Genomic DNA, 20,003 nt, shown 5'->3' with positions numbered 1-20,003 from the left:
TTAAATTATTGTGTGTTTCATTACAAAAACTGTTGAGATGATGAAAAACACGCAGTCTTATACGTTTTAGTTAAATTGTGATTCTCTGTGCTGAACATTGCCCCCTTGTGTTGTCTATGATCACTTACTGAGGAGAGACGTGACCCTGCACCACAAAAGCACTTTTTTACTTCTTTTAGTTTGAGCACATGCTTTTTAAAATGATTGAGTTGTTGAAACTTTGACCTACACATGAAAAAAACATATTGTTTAAATAAAGTTATTTTTAAAATTATAATTGTATTCTAACCTGAAACTGAAGATCGTCCTAAAAAGAGATTTATTGCACTATATTGGGATAATTTGCAATTTGATGTGCACAAAGAAGAAAAACACAGTAGTGTTTACTTTAAATTCTCGTAAGAAGTTTAGTATTTGTATTTTTTCTAACTTTGAATTGAAGATTATATCAAAAAACTATTCAGCACTCTTCAATGTTGAAAATTTTGTAGTTCAATGTCCACAAAAACACAATATTGTTCATTTCAAATTCTCATACAAACTTTTCTTTTTTACCTAAAATTGAAGATCATTCAAAATAAAAAACATTTGTTAAATATCAGCATGCGTGTATGGACATTTACTGAGTTTATTATCGACAGATCTGTGTTTAAGTAAAACAATTCGGCTAGTTTAGATTTTTATGTTTTAAATTCAGACATCAAATATTGCAAATAAAGTTTTGGTCTAGTTAGTTCAGCACACTACAGACAGCATGATCATATCTGACTGAACAGAGTCTCCTAATTCCTCCAGTGTCTGTGTTCATTCATTCATTTTCCTTCAGCTTCGTCCCTTTATTCATCAGGGGTCACCACAGGGGAATGAACCGCCAAAATATCCAGCATATGTTTTACACATTGAACCTTGCTGTGAGGTTACAGTGCAAACCACTGAGTCACTGTGCTGCCCATGGTTTGAACATTTACATTTTAGTGAAACCAGTAAAGAAAAAAAAAACTGCTGTAATTGCGTATAAAATAACTTTATTGTTCATGATTTATTTAACATCTGTCCCCGTTTTTCTCTAAATGCAACCCAAGCCATGACTGCTGGATTCAGATAAGTGTAATGTCACTGGCCACCTGTGCAGTGCAACCAGGGATGGCTCTCAATGTCATCTAAACTGGGCCGATCAGCCGGTGCTGCACTGAGACACCAGCGAATCAGCTGACGGCACTCTGTTACACACAACACCGTCTTCAGAAACACGCAACAACACACTTCTGCTCGCTCACCAGGCTATCTCTGAATGTGTCTGAATCTCTTACCTGTTGACAAGCTCCTAGGGAAGGTCAGTCGGCTTCTGGACGTGACCCTCTGTGCGCCTCTGAATGGGAAACGGTCACACAGGATGTTGTAGAGCGTCACTCCTACTGACCAGACTGTAGCTGGAGTCGCATGGTAGCGATGTCTACGAAACCACTCAGGAGGAGCGTATGCAGGAGTGCCTGAGAGACATAAGAAGACCACAAACATCTGCTCAACATGCTCCAGTACAGACAAATTCCCTTTAGTGGATCAGCAGAAGTTCACAAACATCAACAGAACGTTTCCTTCTGTAACTCAAACTCACCTGCAAAGTATTTGTAGGCCGAGCGCTTCAGCAGATCTCCACAGCCGAAGTCCAGCAGCTTGATGTCCTGGGACTCTGTGGAGATCAGCAGGTTTTCTGGTTTGACGTCCCGGTGCAGGACGCCGCGGCTCTCGCAGTGTTTTAGGGCCGCGATCAGCTGCACCAGCACTTTCTTGGCCAGACGCTCATCCAGACAGCCGTTCTCCTCACAGAAGCTCTGGAGATCTTGGCAAGGATCCGGTCGCTCCAGGATCAGGATGTAGCGTCTGGGACGGTCAAACCAGTCCAGCAGCAGCAGGACACTGGGGCAGGCAGGAGCTGACGTGACACGGGTCATCAATGCCACCTCCAGCGGCAGCCGACCCTGACCATCCTGCAGGACAAACCCTCCATTATATCCAGAACTCAATCAAACACAGCAAACACAACAGATTCACATCAAAACATACAACTTTCAGTCGCTCGGGGGTCCGGTCCTTCGACACATACTTGATGGCCACCTGCAGACAGGAAAAGCAGAGTAAATCACACCTGCCTGATTGTGACACATGACATTTACTGACAGCAACATTTCTAAAGCATGTCTGAACAAAGGAGGGAAGAAAATCTCTTACTGGCAGTCCATCAGACCTGCGCATCCCAGCAAACACAGAGCCGAATCCACCTCGTCCCAGCAACGGGCCCTTCAGGTACAAGTCTGCAACACAGAAGAGCACAAGAAATGAAGAAAAGAGAGAAAGAGAAAACATGCTGCGGTCTCTTCAATGACAAATCATTTCAATCATGTTGAGCAGATGTTTGTGGTCTTCTTATGTCTCTCAGGCACTCCTGCATACGCTCCTCCTGAGTGGTTTCGTAGACATCGCTACCATGCGACTCCAGCTACAGTCTGGTCAGTAGGAGTGACGCTCTACAACATCCTGTGTGACCGTTTCCCATTCAGAGGCGCACAGAGGGTCACGTCCAGAAGCCGACTGACCTTCCCTAGGAGCTTGTCAACAGGTAAGAGATTTAGACACATTCAGAGATAGCCTGGCGAGCGAGCAGAAGTGTGTTGTTGCGTGTTTCTGAAGACGGTGTTGTGTGTAACAGAGTGCCGTCAGCTGATTCGCTGGTGTCTCAGTGCAGCACCGGCTGATCGGCCCAGTTTAGCTGATCTTGAGAGCCATCCCTGGTTGCACTGCACAGGTGGCCAGTGACATTACACTTATCTGAATCCAGCAGTCATGGCTTGGGTTGCATTGTCAGGTTCAGTGTAGATAAACGCTGTCAATGATTTGTAGAAGGAGAGCAGGAGGGGCAGAGGAACTGAGGAGAACAGATCCTGATCCTGAGCTTCCTCTGCTGCATCTGTGAGCCTCTGTGTGAAGCTGTACGAGCTGAAGACACACACACACACGCTCACCTGCACACACACCAGCTCGGAGTGCAACTGGTATAATGTGTTTTTAAAATGAGAATATGCAATGAAACAAATATATAATATAATTTAGTAAAACAAGCCTAGAGTAATCTAAATGTTTTTCATAATTAAAAATGGTTGTTTATATTCTGTCCAAGAATTCTGTCCTTTTCAAAGAAAATTAACAATAAAATTGATTTTATACCCAATAACTAAGAACTGAGTCTTTACTGTTTTCAAATAAAATGTAAATCTTGAACTTTTTTCACCTCCAGTTAACAAAAAATGTTTAAAGTCTGCATGAACCGGAAGTTGCGACTTTTTTTTTTTTTATATTGTGACACAGTTCCTAGAGAAACTGAATATTAAATGACACAACAGTGGGCGTGGCTTGTTTTTTGTACTGCGCGCTGATTGGATGTAGTAAAGTAGGCATTTCATTCAGAAAGATTGGGAAAAGTGTTTGGGCAATGTTATTAAAACCTAACAGACACATCCTGCTCACCATTTCTGCTTAGTGTCAAAACTGACAGTTGGAGCAGCGTGGTTAAATATGTTAGTCATGCCCAATTCCTAAGATATACGTAATCTGGCAATTTAACAGAAAAACAAACAGGAAGTGCATTTTTGTATTTCAATTAAGATTATAAGGGTAAGGATTATAAGAATTATTTCTGCTATAAATATGGCAATAACAGATCAGTTGGACATTAACAAGCAGTTAAAAAATTCTATGAAAAGTTATATACATCTGAGACAAATAATAAAGCGAATATATCCCATTTTTTTGATACAATAGAAATGCCCAATATCAGTGATCAAGACAAGGATAATCTTGAACTACCCATATCTATAAAAGAAATTGAACAAGCTATCAAACAAATAAAAAGCGGAAAGGCACCTGGCCCTGATGGATTTATAATTGAATTTTATAAAACATTTTCACACAAATAATCCCCAATATTCAAAAAGGTGTTTATAGAAATAACTGAGCAGAAATCTTTACCACCAACTATGTCACAAGCTATTATCACTGTTATACACAAAAAAGGTAAGGATCCCTTGAAGTGTGACTCATATCGACCTATAAGTTTACATTCGAATGATTACAAGATATTAGCAAAGATTTTGGCAGCAAGGCTTAATCCAGTCATACAAACACTTTTTCATCAAGATCAAACAGGATTCATAGCAGGGCGGCAGCTTTCAAGCAACTTACGGAGACTATTTAATATACTTTACTCACAAAGTTCACATTTGCCAGAGGTGCTATTGTCATTAGATGCTCATAAAGCCTTTGACCGTATTGAGTATGAATATCTATTCACAGCTCTGAAAAATTTTGGCTTTGGTCCTGGTTTTTGCACTTGGATTAGTATACTATATTCGCATCCAACTGCTTGTATAAGAACTAACAAGGTAATATCAAACTTTTTTCCTTTATATAGAGGCACCAGACAGGGATGTCCCCTTTCTCCCCTCCTATTTAATATAGCAATAGAGCCACTAGCTATAGCTTTAAGGAAAGAGTCAGACTTGCTAGGCATTAATAGGAGTGGGAAGACTCAAAAGGTTTCACTGTACGCAGATGATCTCATTATATACATATCCAATCCTGATAGTTCCATACCCAAAACAATAGATCTTATAAATAGCTTTGGGGCAGTTTCAGGATAAGAAATTAATTTCAGTAAAAGTATATTATTTCCAATTAATAAGATAGCAAAACAGTCAGACCTCAGTAAATTTTCATTTAAAATTAGTAATATATCTTTTAAGTACCTGGGAATTTCTGTGACCAGTACATACAAACAGCTATTTAGATGTAATTTTGATGCAGTGATGGAAAAAACGAAACAAGATTTAAACCGATGGTCTTTATTGCCTATCTCTCTTGCAGGCAGAATTAATGCGGTTAAGATGTCTACTTTGCCAAGGTTCTTGTTTTTGTTTCAAAATGTCCCAGTATTCATTCCTAAATCCTTCTTTAAGGAGCTGGATTAACAGGTGTCTTCTTTTATATGGAATAAAAGCATTCCACGAATTAGGAAAGCATTTTTAGAAAGGCAGAAAGAAGTTGGGGGACTGGCGTTGCCCAACTTTATGTATTACTATTGGTCATGTAACATTGAAAAAATTGTTTATCTGACAGATCCTGAAAATCAGGAGAATGAACCTGAGTGGGTAGAGATGGAGCAGGCATCCTGTGGGACAGTTTCTCTGTTTTCAATGCTTTGTGCCCCACTACCACTTAATAGAAAATATCTGCCAAACAATCCTATAGTCAATGGTTTATTAAAGATATGGGCTCAGTTTAGGACGCATTTTAAGCAAAAGCAAGCACTTTCTTTATTACCCATTACTTCCAATGCATTATTTCCACCATCCTTAATTGATCATGCTTTTCAGATCTGGTTTAGAAAGGGACTCAGATATGCAAGGGACTTTTTTCAAGGAAGTCATTTTATGTCATTTGAACATATGACTAAAGAATTGGATATTCCTCAATCACATTTCTTCAGATATCTACAGGTAAAAAGTCTAGTAAAAAGGTATTTTAATACACTTTCAGCTCCTCCCATAAGTAGCTGGATTGAGGAGATCTTTGATCTAAATGCATCTGAGGGTGGTCTGATATCAAAAGTATACAGTCTGATTCACAGAGCAGCTGCACCATCTCTAGATTTTCTAAAGAAACAGTGGGAAGATGACTTAGGAAATATAGTTCCAGAGTCAGTCTGGCAATCAACAATTAAGCAAATTCACTCAACATCTATTTGTGTCAAACACGGTTTATTACAATTTAAGATAATTCAAAGGCTGCACTTTTCTAAAAGCAAATTGTCCAGAATATTTCCAGAAATTGACCCAACATGCTCTAGGTGCCACAGAGACGAGGCCACCTTAGGTCATATGTTCTGGACATGTCCATCCCTAAGACCATTTTGGACTGCGGTGTTTGAGCCTTTTTCTTATATATGTGAAAAGGAGATACTACCAGATCCAGTAATGGCAATATTTGGTGCGACACCTGAAAATCTTACACTACCAGCAGGTCAATTAAATGCACTAGCGTTCTCTACTTTGCTGGCCCGAAGACTTATTCTTTTGCAGTGGAAGTCAACTAAACCACCAACACATACTAAATGGGTAGAAAATGTCATGACGTATCTAAAGCTTGAAAAACTCAAATATAACATCCAGGACTCAAATAATAGATTCTTCAAACTTTGGAGACCCTTCCTGTCATATTTTAAGAACAGATTTAACCCAAATACTGAAATGTAACCCCCCCCCCCCCCCCCCCCCAACTTTATTTATTTTTTAATTTTTTTATTTATTTACTTATTTATTTTTATTTATGTATTTTTTCGTACCTTTTACCTTTTCCTTTTTAATTAATATTATTTCACCTTGTATTTGTTTTCTTTTTTTATGTACCTTGTTCTTGTATATGTTTAAGTTGCTCTGTTAAAAGTTTAATAATAAGATTTTTCTACTCAATATGGCAATAAATAAATGCAGTAGGGCTGGATGGTATGATGTATATATCATTATCGTGTACTGAAAAAGAGTTTTCTATTCTGTTTATACCTCAATGTAGGTGTAGTTAGCTCACGTCTAGCATGCGTGAGGCTGAGAAAGACTCTCTGGCAGTGTTGTCAATTGCTTTATATTTGGGCTGCTCGATATTGGAAAAATCTGACATTGCAATTTTTTAGTTTTGCTGCGATATACATTGCGATAGGAATATAATTTCACCAGATGATTTGAATAGCTATATTTGGAAAGATTTTATTAATTTAGCTCGACTTGGATGATCAAGACTTTTTCTATGCAGTTCATCTGCATAAATTATAACAAATTACAAGCAATAATAAATAAATAAACAGTGCTTTATGCTTTTCTGGGGAGTGGAACAGTATTCAAGTACAGAAACGAAACAATCAAATGTAAAATAACATGGTCATCATTGGATAAATAATGTCAAATTTAATAATATCTTTATCTTTTAATCACTATTAAAATTAATCCTGCATTGTGACTATTGCAAATACACACATTGCGATATCGATGCTCAAACAATATATTGTTCATCACTACTTTATATTTTCAACAAAAAGGATCACAAAGTTTTATTAATACAAATTTTTATACAAGAAATGTAATATTTGTATTTAAAGGGGGAAAAAACTGTTTATTTCCTTAAAGTGTTTACATGTTTATAATTTCATTTTTGAGTAATTTACTTGGGATATATTTTATATTTGTGATTAGATGTTACTTGAGGAATGTTTTTAATAATATAATTAAAGTTTGTCCATAAAACTGTGAAATGTGAGATACAGTGGAATTTGTTGTTCATCTGAAGTCATGTGTTATTTACAAAATACACCAGAGATGTTAATGTCTGTTAACTTTACCAGGTAATGATCATCATTTTTGTTATGAAGACTCCTGCTCCGCACCAGAGCCAATGCCTTCCACTGATTGACCAATGGTTCCTTTTCCTGGTTTAGCTGTCGCTGGTCAGAAAGAGCAGGATCTGAGGGATTGTCTCAACATCCATCAGTCCACTCTCAGCGGGATTAGAAACACTTGGGTCAGTTTATTTATTTAATTTACTTGGCGCAGTTGGAATTTGGATGTCTCCTAAGGACATTAAAGCCATGATGACAAGTGTGTGTTCGGCAAGAAGACTTACACCTAGTTATCATTAGCTGTGTTTCCATCCAAAGAGATTTATCCACAAAACTGGAATATTGCATAAGACATTTATGAATAAAGCACTGTTTCCATCTAAGAGAACAAAACTGGTCACTTCCTGATAAACCGGCACCAAATATAAAAAAGAAAAAGGGAATTTGCTGTGGTAGGAGAAGACACTGTGGTCCTTTCTCTTGTATAATAAATGACTTGCGCCTGGAGATAATAATACTGAACCAGTCTGAGGATGAACTTTGGCTGAATGATTTTAGAATGACCAAAACAACATGTCAGATGCTCTACATTGTGGTTGGTCCACTTGTTTGCCTTATGCTGTACCATCACTCCTAGTTATCACATAATCTGGTAAAACAAAATCACATCACTTTCTTTGATGCGCATGACCTTAGTTGGCTAACAATGGTTTTGGGAAACGCACCCCTGGTTAGGTTTTTTTTGGATTAATGGATGGATGATAGATTAATGAATGAATGGCTGGTCAGATGGTAAATACAGTAGATGTCCTTCAAAGAGGAAGGGGGTGAAGGTGGGCATTGATAGTTGGAAAGATGTCTTCTTTGTGGCAGCTATTTAAATTGTAGTTAATGAACACACAACAGACAGAAAAGGAGACTGACCAGGGGTGTCGCTGTTTATGCTTAGTTCACTCTAATTCTCAACTATCACTCTATATATCAATGAATCTCAGACACGCAGGTTTTCACTGTGCTTCCTTTACTTCACATGCATGCGCATAGCAATGACGTCATACACTACAAACCATACATGGTCTGTCACATCCTCCCATCCTGCTGTCTATATACATAACATATTGTAACATCTTTCCTTTTTTTTTTTTTTTTTTTTTTAACAATTTATATACAGTATTATGTGCACTGTATGCAAGGAACAACATAACATTACAACATAACATTACAACATGTGCAGAACAGCATAACACTGTATGCTCTTAATTTCGCTTCAGTGTCATAAAACAGTGACAGATGTTTAAACAAAATCTCTCAAGTGTGTTGGTCTTTTAACTATTCTGCCACTTCTAGTTATCACAACACTGTTGCTGGTGTCTGTATGGTGTGTGCGTGTAATGCGTGTCTCTGGAACTGCCTTTGTATGTCCCTCATCTGGATGATTAGTCTGAGCAAGCTTGACAGTATTCCCTGTGTCTGCTCTCTGTGGTCTTCCAGGCACAGTCCTTAGATGTTTCCGATTTCTCCGTACAACAGTTCCATTTTCCAGCTTGACAGTGTATGATCGGTTATTGGTCATTCTTTCCACCTTTGCCGGTGTCCAGTGTGCTTTACGTTTTGTGTCCAACTGGACTCTTACTTGTTCTCCCTCCTGCAGAGGTCTAAGATCTTTCGCCCCTCTGTTGTAGTAGTAGGCTTGTTTGCGTTGGTTGATTTCTACAGCGTGCTCTGTGTTTACAACACCTGGCTGCAGGAGGCTGTCCCGTGTTGGCAGTAATGTTTTAGTTCTTCTGCTCATGAGTCTTTGGGCAGGACTGGCATTAAATCCTTGAGATGGAGTGTTCCTGTGCTCTAGTATAGCCAGGTATGGATCAGCTTTTGCTCTCTTAGCTTTTTCCATGAGATGTTTTGCGGTTTTAACTGCTGACTCGGCTTTGCCGTTGCTTTGCGGATATGCTGGAGATGACGTCAGATGCCTAAATTCCCAAGCTATGCTGAATTTTTTAAATTCCTGAGAGCTGTACTGTGGCCCGTTATCAGAGATAACTGTGTCTGGGATCCCGTGTCGTGCAAAATGGGCCTTTAGTTTGTGTATCACTGTGCTTGAGCTGGTATCAGTAAGATAATCAATTTCCCAGAAGTTAGAAAAATAGTCAACTGTGATGAGATACGCTCTGTTGTTGAATGAAAATAAATCTGTGCCTACTTTTGCCCAAGGCCTTATCGGAATGTCATGTGCGCACATTGTCTCTTTCTGCTGTCGCACATCTACAGTTCTGCAAACAGCACATTTCCCTATGTATTCTCTCATAGCGGCACTCATTCCAGGCCAGTATACACAGTCTCTTGCTCTTCGTAAACAGCTTTCTATGCCTAGATGTGATGCATGTATTCTCTCCATGATCTCTGTTCTCAGCTTTGCTGGTATTAGAGCTCTCTCACCTCTAAAAATCACTCCACCTTGCTCACTAAGCTCTTCTCTTATAGAAAAGAATTGTCTCACCTCTTCTTTCAGCTGAGTTTTCTCCTCTGGCCATCCCTGAGCTATCACTTGCTGCAACATCTAAAATTTCTCATCCTTAGCTGTTTCTCTCTGTATCTTTTGTAGAATCCCTTCTGATATGGGCAGGTACTGCAACATGTTGATTGTCTCAATTTCTGTCTCTACTGATCCTTCTGCAGCACATTCTGGTAGGTATGCTCTGCTGAGAGTATCTGCTAAGTGCATCAGTCGACCTGGCACATAGACAACGTTAATGTCATATCATTGCAGTCTCAAAAGCATTCTCTGTAATCTTTTGGGCGCATTAAGCAATGGCTTTTTTACTATGGTTTCTAGGGGTTTGTGGTCTGAGTGTACTTCTACTTTCCTGCCATATGTGTACTGGTGAAATTTCTCCATTCCAAAAAGAATTGCTAGGCATTCTTTTTCTATTTGTGCATACCCTTTTTCTGTGGCTGTGAGGGCTCTGCTGCTATAAGCGACTGGTTGTCCTGCCTGCAAAAGTGCTGCGCCCAGTCCTGTCTCAGAGGAGTCACATTGCAACACTAGGTCGTCCTCTGGATTGTAGTACTTCAAAACAGGTGCTGAGGCAATCATTTGTTTCAGTTTGTTGAATGCATCTTCCTGTACATCAGTCCACTCCCAAATCACATCTTTGTGTGTCAGTTGTCTCAATGTGTCACAGCTGTCTGATAAATGTGCACAAAATTTAGACAAATAGTTCACCATACCTAATAATCTCTGGAGTCCCTTCACATCAGATGGCCTGGGCATCTCCAATATAGCTCTCACCTTCTCTGGGTCAATCTTTAGTCCCTCAGATGTCAGTCTGTGTCCAATATATGGCACCTCTTTCTGTCTTAGCTTGAGTTTGTTGAAATTTAGTTTAATATTTCTGTCTCTACAACGATCCAGGAGTTGTCTTAGCTTTGTGTCATGATCTTTCTCAGCTGCCTCATCATTGTCACCTTCACCACAGATAAGGACGTCATCCGCTATTATCCGTATTCCTGGAAGCCCCTCTAATGCCTGAGTCAACCTGTGCTGGAACACTTCTGGAGCCGGGCTGATTCCCATAGGCATTCTAATCCATCTGTACCTGCCACATGGCGTTGCAAAGGTAGTGAGGTAGCTTGACTCTTCTGAAAGCCTGATGTGCCAGAACCCATCTTTCACGTCACACACTGTAAAGACTCTCGCTTTGGTCAGATCGGGGAGAACATCATCTATGGTGGGTAAGGGAAAATGTTGACGTCTCAATGCTTTGTTTAGTGGTCTTGGGTCAATACAAATTCTGAGTTTTCCAGACGTTTTTTTCACCACCACCATGCTGCTAATCCACTCTGTGCTCTTTTCCACCTGAGCTATAATGCCTCTCTCTACCAGGCTTCCCAGCTCATCTTTTAGGTGTTTCAATAGTGCCACAGGAACTCTTCGCTTTGGAAGCCTTACTGATTTCACTGCAGGATCCACTTCTAGGTTATATTCTCCTTCCAGGCATCCATCTCCTTCAAATACGTCAGCATACTCCCTATGTATGTCACTTTTGTCCCATGGTTCTTTTCCTCTGCATCTTTCTGTGGTAACAATATCATCAATTGCCATAATATTTTCATGCTGTATTCTTACCAGATCCATTGCCTGTACTGCCTTGTTTCCCAGTAGGGGCACTGATGAGGTGTCCTCCACAACAATAAACTCCATCCGGTACAGTTTTCTATTTCTCGGGTTTCTTATTTTTATTTTGCATTTTCCTACTGGTTTCAGGGTGCTCTTATTATACATGACCAGGATTTGTTCAGTCTTTTCCATCACGGTGTCAGGGTTTAACTGCTGAATGGGGATTACGTTACAACTGGCTCCACAGTCTAATTGAAATTTTACTGGTCGTTCTCCTATCAACATGGTTGCAAACAGTTGTTTTTCCTGTGTGTCCTCTCTCATTTGCGAACTAAGGCTTAGGATTTCCTGAAATGGTTCCTCTTCAATTTCTGCCACACTGTGTATTCCTTTTCTCTTAGTTTCTTTTGTTTTACACGTGGCAGCAAAATGGTTTAATTTGCCACATTTTTTGCATTGCTTTCCATAAGCTGGGCAACTCAGTTTTTTCCACTCATGCTGTTTTCCACAAAATTTACACTTTGTATGAGTTTGTTTTGCACCCTGATTTTGTTTAATTCTCTGTACTGTGTGCACTTCTTCAGCTTTCTGTCCTTCTATGGTCATTACATTCTCTTTTGACAGTTCTGATGCTCTACAAATCCTTACGCATTTCTCAAGCGTCAGTTCAGGCTGTCTTAATAGACGTTCTCTCACATGTGAGTTCAGTATGCCGCAGACAATTCGGTCTCTAATCAGAGAATCTTTAGCTGATCCAAAGTTGCATGTGTCCGCTAGCACTTTCAAATCAGTAATATACTTATCAATCATTTCGCCTGAGTTTTGATTTCTGGAGAAAAATTTGTATCTTTCTACTGTTTCGTTTGGTGCTGGATTGCAGTGGTTTCTGAACGCGGTTATCAGCCATTCGAGCGTCAGTTCACCGTCAGCCGGGAGGGCGGCGCCTAGCGTCTTACTCAGTTCTCTCCCGGTTTCTCCGATTAAATACTGGAAAACTTTTACCTTCGTCTTGTCATCCGCATCTGTAAGCGATAAATCAATGTACAGGGAAAACTCTTCTTCCCATGCTTTCCAAGCTTTTGGTATATTCGTCGCATTCCAGTCAAAATTCGCTGGCGGCTTCAATCCGAAAGCACCCTCCATGATCGGCGCACGTCTCTCTTATTAACTTTCTCCGTAGTGATTTACCTCGGTCTTTCACTTTTCTTTTTGGTAATTTACCGCTGCCACCATGTTTATGCTTAGTTCACTCTAATTCTCAACTATCACTCTATATATCAATGAATCTCAGACACGCAGGTTTTCACTGTGCTTCCTTTACTTCACATGCATGCGCATAGCAATGACGTCATACACTACAAACCATACATGGTCTGTCACATCCTCCCATCCTGCTGTCTATATACATAACATATTGTAACAGTCGCTAGACCCCATATACGGAGGCACGTGCTCCAGTAAAGGGGGCAATGCAGTAAATAAAGCAACAATTTAATCGAGAACAAACTGACGCATGTGTGCAGAAAACCATTCTGGTGTGCCTCACGCACCGCTGCTTCTACTTCTGCTGTGAATCCCGGTTGTTTAACATGCACACTGAAAAAAATACATGCCACTCATAAAACCAGCATAACAGCCTTTAATGCAGTGGTGTCTGCGCTCAGTAAGTTTTGCAAGTCTGCAAAACTACTGTTTAAGTGATATGAGGATGATCATATTTTGACTATACGAGGCTTTTTTTGGATGAAGCACAAAGGAGAGATGATGAATGAGTCAGGAAAGTTAGACTTAATAACATTATTTCTCGGCCATCAGAGTCAGGTCTCAGACAACAGATAATTCTATACATTTTTGTTTTGTGTTTCTCAGAATTCTCATAATTTAAAATTCATGCAAAAGTTTTTTAAGAAAATTTAAAATCGGCAAAGAGGTAGAACTGCTTGAACAGACTGAAAAATGGAGTTAGTTTCCAAAGAAATGTAGTAAGATTAATTATAGACCTGATATCTTTCTCTTCGGCAGATTTGTACGGAGCATGTGGAAGAACAGGGAAACACACCTCAATAATCACAAGTCTATCGTGATAAATTAGGTACAGCCTTACATTTTTAAGTTGAATCAAATTAACTTCATCAAACATTTTAATTTATATATTTACATTTTCACAGAGTGATAGTCGGGTATTTTCTTTGGATGGATGGATGGACGGATGAATAGATAGTATAGAACAAGCAGGTAGAGCTCTGTTGATGTTTTCTTTGTCTTTTACAGAGTGGAGTGGAGAATTTAGGGAATCACATCTCTGCAATGATAAGAAACTGATGGTCAGGTATCACCTATCACCGAAAGATGTTCAAGAGGAAGGGGGTGGTGGTGGGCTTGAGCTGGGCTCAGATTATAGGAGTTTTAAAAACCTAACCGATAATGAAATCTGGTTGCTGTGAACACATGAGGAGAATCTTTGGCTAATTTTTTAGCCCACCTCAAATCTTAAATGTGTGCAAAGTACAAAATATGAAAACTGCGCCACAGCACACAAGATATAATTATTTTTATAGGCTATTGAACTATCCTCATCACAGAAAAATAAATAAATAAATGTATAAAAACACAGTTTAGTTTTTCTCAGTCGCTTTGGTGCATTTCTCACAACACTATCTACATTTGCACAACAGTTAATGCATTTCTCAAAACAATTAGCACAAACTGCAAAACCTAGTTGATAACCTGAAAAAGTGAGTCACTTACTCAAAATGGATAGCTCATTCCTCAAGCAAGTATTGATGTCAATGAGAGTGTCAGTGTCATCAAGAGGAAAAGTCCTGGCAAGTGTTTATAAAAAGATAGTCAAATGGCTTTGTCATGTTTTCATTATGACAGTTTGCTCTATTTTTTTTTCAATGTAATAAAGTTCGATTTTGGTGACACTTTCTGAAAATGCTCAAGACAGCACTATATACTATTTGCTCAGCCATTTGAAAACTACAGTAAAGTTAGACATCACTGCATTTAGTGAGGAATCTGATTACAAGACACTGAATATGTATGTTTCACATTTTTACTGCAGATGCTCTTTGCGATTGTAATTTATTCACAGCATTGGGCAAAAGAATAAATACACTCTTATTTACAACAAACATAAACTCCCTTTGGGCAGAGCTGTGCACAACTGTAAACAATATGTGCTGTGCACAACTTTCAAACATTAAGTACATATTGCAACTGAACCTACAACATACACACGTCTGTAAATCATTCATGAAATTGTTCAATTTAGAAGACATTTTCTGGAAAATAAAGATGTAAAAATTTTTTATAAAATTTTCTTGTCAGATTTCGGCAACTAGTTTAACATTTTTGTATGTAATGACTCAAGTAATGAAATGAGGACTATTAGTTTTTAAATGGAATGACTTTTCAGCATTCACAAGTTTAGTTCATTTAGACTGACATGACATAAGCGAATGATAATGTTATAAACAGCAGAGAGTTGTATGAAAGCAATTGATACATGTCCAAAAGTATTCGCAATTTGTTGGAAGGAATGAGAAACTGCTACTATGATGTGCACAAATTACTAATAGTTTTGAGAAATGCATTAACTGTTGTGCAAATGTAAATAGTGTTGTGAGAAATGCACCAAAGCCACTGAGAAAAACTGTAATATGTTGAATCATTTTGGGTTTTGGAGATAACTGGCAACGTTCTAGTGCCCGGCTACAAGTGTCATCAATATCTGCACACCGCTATAAGAATAACGTAAAATCTGGCTAATAATAAAGGATAATTCAAGCTTATTCAAAAAAAAGGATATTGTAATGAAGTTTACGACCCTTTGGCCGCCGGGAAGAAGGAGGCAGAGAACCGACGCAGGTTTAAAATATTTATTAATCACAATGATTTGGTTTAGATCACAATCTAAACCAAATCAAACGGACGGCAGCTCCTCACGGAGACTGCCGTCAAACTGAAAGCAAAATTAAAACAATATGCCCGGGCCCGATCCTCTCTCGCCTTCCTCTGCCATCGGTCCTCCTTTTATGGTCCAGAGCTCCTTCCGTGGGATCCGAGGCAGGTGCGCACCGCTGGTGTATCCACTTACGCGGTGGCCTCACCCCGTTCCCACGGCTCTCGGCCACACCCCCTCGCCACAGATATATTTATTTATTTATTGAAAGTAACATGATTCTCTCCAGCTCATGGCTTTGTTAATACTGAATAGGTTTGAACTGCTGTGATCAGCCCGATTTGAAATCCTGGATTTCAATCATGTCTGCTATGATCAGGGAGGCTGCGATTTGTGTTCAAGATGGCGAGGTGCAAGATTCTATCTTTAAACGGCTCACATTAACAGATAATCTGCACTGAGAATTGGAACCGATCAAAGTCCTCGACAAGATTTCATCTCCGATTCTCAGGAGGTCAAAATAAATTGGATTACAACTTCTGTAGTCTGAGCTCAGCTTTAGATAGATAGATGTATTCTCTGCGGCAGGCGTTTCTTTTTCAGGTAATGGACACACAACAGACAGAAGAAGGAAACTCACAAGAGCATCAGTGGAGATTTGTCTAAGGAGTGCTGGAGAACATTTAGTGCACTGCAGGAGTTCAGCAAGCATGTAGAGCTCTGTTAGTCGTGTCTTTGTCTTTTACAGTCTGGAGTGCAGCTTGTGGAGAAATATAGGAATCACACACCTCAGCAATGACTGGACACTGATGGCTAGAGGTTAGGTGTTTCCTGAATGGATGAATGGATGGATGAATTGAAAAATAGATGTCCTTCCAAACGGAAGGGGGTGGAGGTGGGCATAGATTGTTAGATGTCTTCTCTGTGGCAGTTATTTAAATTGTTCACTGTTAACCCTTGATGTAGATTATGCGGTAAATAACTCTAAAATAGCCAGTGTTCTGCTGTAATGAAAGGAAATAGTATTTTACTGTAAAACCAGTAGGATTTGTATGAAATTGTGTCATGCAAAGAATAAATGACAGTAATTTACTTTATGTAGCCATTACAGGTAGTAACTGTGGTAATAAATAGTAAATTACTGTTCAACAATTACTGTTCATCTACTATATGTGGCTATTTATAGAAAGTTGCCTTTATTTTAAGACAGAAAACAATGGTTTAGGCATTAACACACGCATACACTGGCTGTCCGTCTTATTATGAACACAAATGTGTTGTCCTTTAAGGGAGCCACAGGTGTTTGATTTGTTTACTTCTGAGTGTGCTCTATTCTCTGTCTCTCAGTTCAGATGCAGAGTCTGATGTGTTTTAAGCTCTAAATAAGAATCTACAAAGAGTGTAAAGGAGTAAATGTGTTCAAATATTTTGAGGGTTTCTAAAATAAAGTCTGTGTGTTAAATCCAGTTGTTGTTATCCTGAACTGTGCACTTGAAAGCTACATCGTTAGCTAGTTAGCATCTCCTCACACTTCTTACATGACTTTCATTGAAGTATATGTATTAATTGGACAACTCATCTTTATTGGTTTTGGCATAATGTACAGATGCAAACAGTGTAATGTGCCTTTCTGGAACTAAGCAGATTTTATACACATTAAAATCCTTCAATTTTAATCTCCTCAGTTAGATAACGTGCACAGAAATCCTCACAGGGAATCATAACAGATGATCTATACTGTACAGCCATCCACACACAGACCTCCACTGTCAGGTTGTGAATTTGTTAATGTGTTACTTGTTATTTGGAAAAGTCATATTATTTCATAACTTGTGTTACTTGTAATGCGTTACCCCCAACACTGTAACCATCGATGTCAAACTCAGTTCCTGGAGTTCCCCCCCCTACTTCAACACACAAGTCCTACTGTATATACACTGCATGTGTTGTTCATTATTGAACCTTTTTGTTTCATTGTAAATAGAAAATGTCTTCATACCTGCTGATTTGTTTAATTTTGTCAGACATTTTCTGTTGTATGTTTGTTTGCTGCCAAAACAATAAAATACATTTGTCTGAAGAATTGATTTGCTTTTTATTTTTTATAACAGTTCAGAAAACTGATTAATTTGAGTTAAACTACAATAACTACTGTATATATGATTTACCATTAATGTGTGTGCAGTAGCGATTATGCTGTGAGTACAGAACTACAGTACAGTAATTAACTGTAAGCAGTTTCCAGTTAGTTTTCACTACTGCTCTGTTACACTGACTAACTGACTAATGTGGAAATATAAATTTCTATCAACTAATTCCAAATGAACAATAATCTACGTATAACTGAAAAGTTATATTCTCTGGTTTTTAATTATATAATTTCATTAACATCCCAGCTAGGAGGGACATTAACCTTTTGTCTGTCTGATCACAGGCTAAAGCCTGGTTTATACTTCTGCGTCAAGTGACCGGCGCAACTCACGGCGCAGGCAACGCGCGTGGCTGTGCATTTATACTTCTGCGCGCTGTCTCCGTTGGTCTGCATTAACACTTCTGAAACGCTAGTTGGCAGTGAAGTGTAAATGTTCCTCTGTGTAGAGTTTCTTCGCTTCTGTTTTGCTTTTCCTGAACACTTCCTGGATGTACAAGTGACTCAAACTCGCTCATTTTGAGGCAGGAACCGGCGGACGTGCAACAACTTTAACCATGAGGTAAACACAGAGCAAAACTTTCCATCTGGAGCTCCTTCACGGGACTCCACACTTGTAAACAATCGCTCGCGCCATTCGCGCGGCTCTCGGTCCCGCCCAGACTCGTCGGCGCTAGCAAGCCGACCAATCACAGAGCTTGCGCTACGCGTTGTTGCGACGTGTAGTTACAATTTTTGAGAGGTGCACGTCAGTGACGGCGATGGCCACGGCGAAGGGCTATGCGTCAGCGCCGTAGCCTACGCCGGTGTTTGACGCAGAAGTATAAATCAGCCTTAAGCCAAAGTAATGCAAATTGTCAGTTTCACAGCATGGGGTGTCTATTGTTTTCTCTTTTCGATCAAATGGTCAGGCGGTTTCTGTCTCCAGAACATGATGAGATTAGACCTGAGAAGCAGTTTACCCTGCCGACCACAACCCTTAATTTGCATACTTTGTTTAGCTATATCCCCTCCTCCTAAGAACACAATATAGCCATGAAATCTTTGTCTTAATTCAGACTATTTGCAGACTTGTGAGAGACTTGTGAAAGAACTTGCAGACTGCGGACCTCTAGTAGGCTCTTGCAGACACATTGGACACATCTTAAAGACGCTGTATGACTGCAGATTAACCAACACGTCTCAATAAAGGAATTCTGCTTGTTTCGAGTCTCCTGGACTGGGTTCTCTTCTTCTTTTTACTCATTCATTTATTTTTTTACAACAACTTGGTGCCGTGACCCGGATAGAGACTGAAATTATCAAATTCTCAACAATTTGCCACAGAAGACTGAAATCTTCCTGAAATTCAACTTGAAGTTTCAAGATCAAGTAAACTTCTTCAGACGGAATTTTCAGCTCAACGGCAATTTGAAGTCACTCAGCGGACGTCACAAATTCTCAACTATTTGCTGACTGCAACCCTGATGAACATTGAAGCTACCTGAATACAAAGATCAGATCACTCCAGACTGAATCTTTTCAGCTCAACCTCGATTTGGTGAGTTTCACTCTATCAAAAGAACCATACAGACCAGTCTATACACATGGTTATTCTCTGCTCCATCAGAGAAAAGTTAACAAACAGCTGCAGGATTTGTTTAACAAAAAGTTATTCTCTATTTCATTAGAGAAGTAACAGTTTATCCTCTGTTCAGACAGAGAAGTAAAGCCTTACGTGCTATTTTCTTTTAAAAAGTTATCCTCTTTTCAGAGAAGTTAAGCCTTATGCGCTATTTTCTTTTCTTTTCTTTTGTTTAACCTCTGTTCAACCAGAGAAGTTTAACTTTAGCTATACAAGCTAATTTATGTTATCTCTTGTTCAGGCAGGAAGTTTTAGCAACATGTGCTAATATTGTTACCCTCTGTTTCGCCAGAGAAGAAATTACTACACTTTCATCTGAAAAGTTTTAGTATTTTTACTTTGTGATAATAAGCTCACAAAATGTTCAGACAGAATACAAGACTGATCACTACAACTGAAAAAGGTAGTTTAAAAACTCCTTTATTGTCAGATCAGGATTTCAAATCGCTGCTACGACAGCACATGGACTCAATAACAGAGTCAGTCAGACTAAATTTGACAAAGAAATTTAGCATTGACCCAGATAATGTTTGGACATTAGATGAATGCAAGAAAGTGCTTGATGCATGCATTCGCAAAAACAATGTAAAAGGCATTATCTGCTGCTACAGAGAATTCAGTTTATCTCGAGCTAAACAACAAGCTCAAGCTAAATCTGAATTAGAGAAACAGATCCAAGAGCTTCATGCTAAGATAACCTCATTAACAAAACAACTGAACCTCAAGAAATCAAAAACTGACATTGAGGAGGTTAGTCAGCCTGATAAT

The 20,003-nt window shown here is 39.1% G+C and overlaps 2 protein-coding genes across 4 annotated transcripts in view; one reads left to right on the top strand and one right to left on the bottom strand.

The window, feature by feature from the left end:
* The window catches only part of LOC141386220 (serine/threonine-protein kinase pim-3-like), a 79,363-nt gene extending 76,133 nt beyond the window's left edge, over positions 1-3,230 (top strand). Inside the window, exon 9 of the mRNA XM_087257045.1 lies at positions 2,899-3,230. Within this exon, the coding sequence (XP_087113171.1) occupies positions 2,899-2,927 (29 nt within the window). The 3' untranslated portion in view covers positions 2,928-3,230. The remainder of the gene's footprint in view (positions 1-2,898) is intronic.
* The window catches only part of LOC147843445 (serine/threonine-protein kinase pim-3-like), a 47,436-nt gene that overhangs the window by 12,693 nt on the left and 14,740 nt on the right, over positions 1-20,003 (bottom strand). For 2 of the 3 annotated variants that reach the window (XR_015493488.1, XM_087257102.1), the window contains exons 1-4: positions 2,230-2,368; positions 2,065-2,115; positions 1,616-1,988; positions 1,311-1,490 (exon numbers count right to left, since the gene is read on the bottom strand). Coding sequence is in view for 2 of the 3 variants with exons in the window: in XM_087257102.1 (XP_087113228.1) it covers positions 1,311-1,490; positions 1,616-1,988; positions 2,065-2,115; positions 2,230-2,364 (739 nt within the window). In the remaining variant the exon portion in view is untranslated. Of the gene's footprint in view, positions 1-1,310; positions 1,491-1,615; positions 1,989-2,064; positions 2,116-2,229; positions 2,369-20,003 lie in introns of those variants that run through there. The other variant, XM_087257101.1, reaches the window with a different exon arrangement.

The sequence above is a fragment of the Danio rerio genome, chromosome 6 (genome assembly GCF_052040795.2).
Source record: "Danio rerio strain M-AB ecotype USA chromosome 6, GRCz13ab, whole genome shotgun sequence".
Taxonomy (NCBI): Eukaryota; Metazoa; Chordata; class Actinopteri; order Cypriniformes; family Danionidae; genus Danio; species Danio rerio.
The sequence above is the reverse complement of the archived record's forward strand: the minus strand, read 5'-3'. Positions and strand labels throughout refer to the sequence as shown.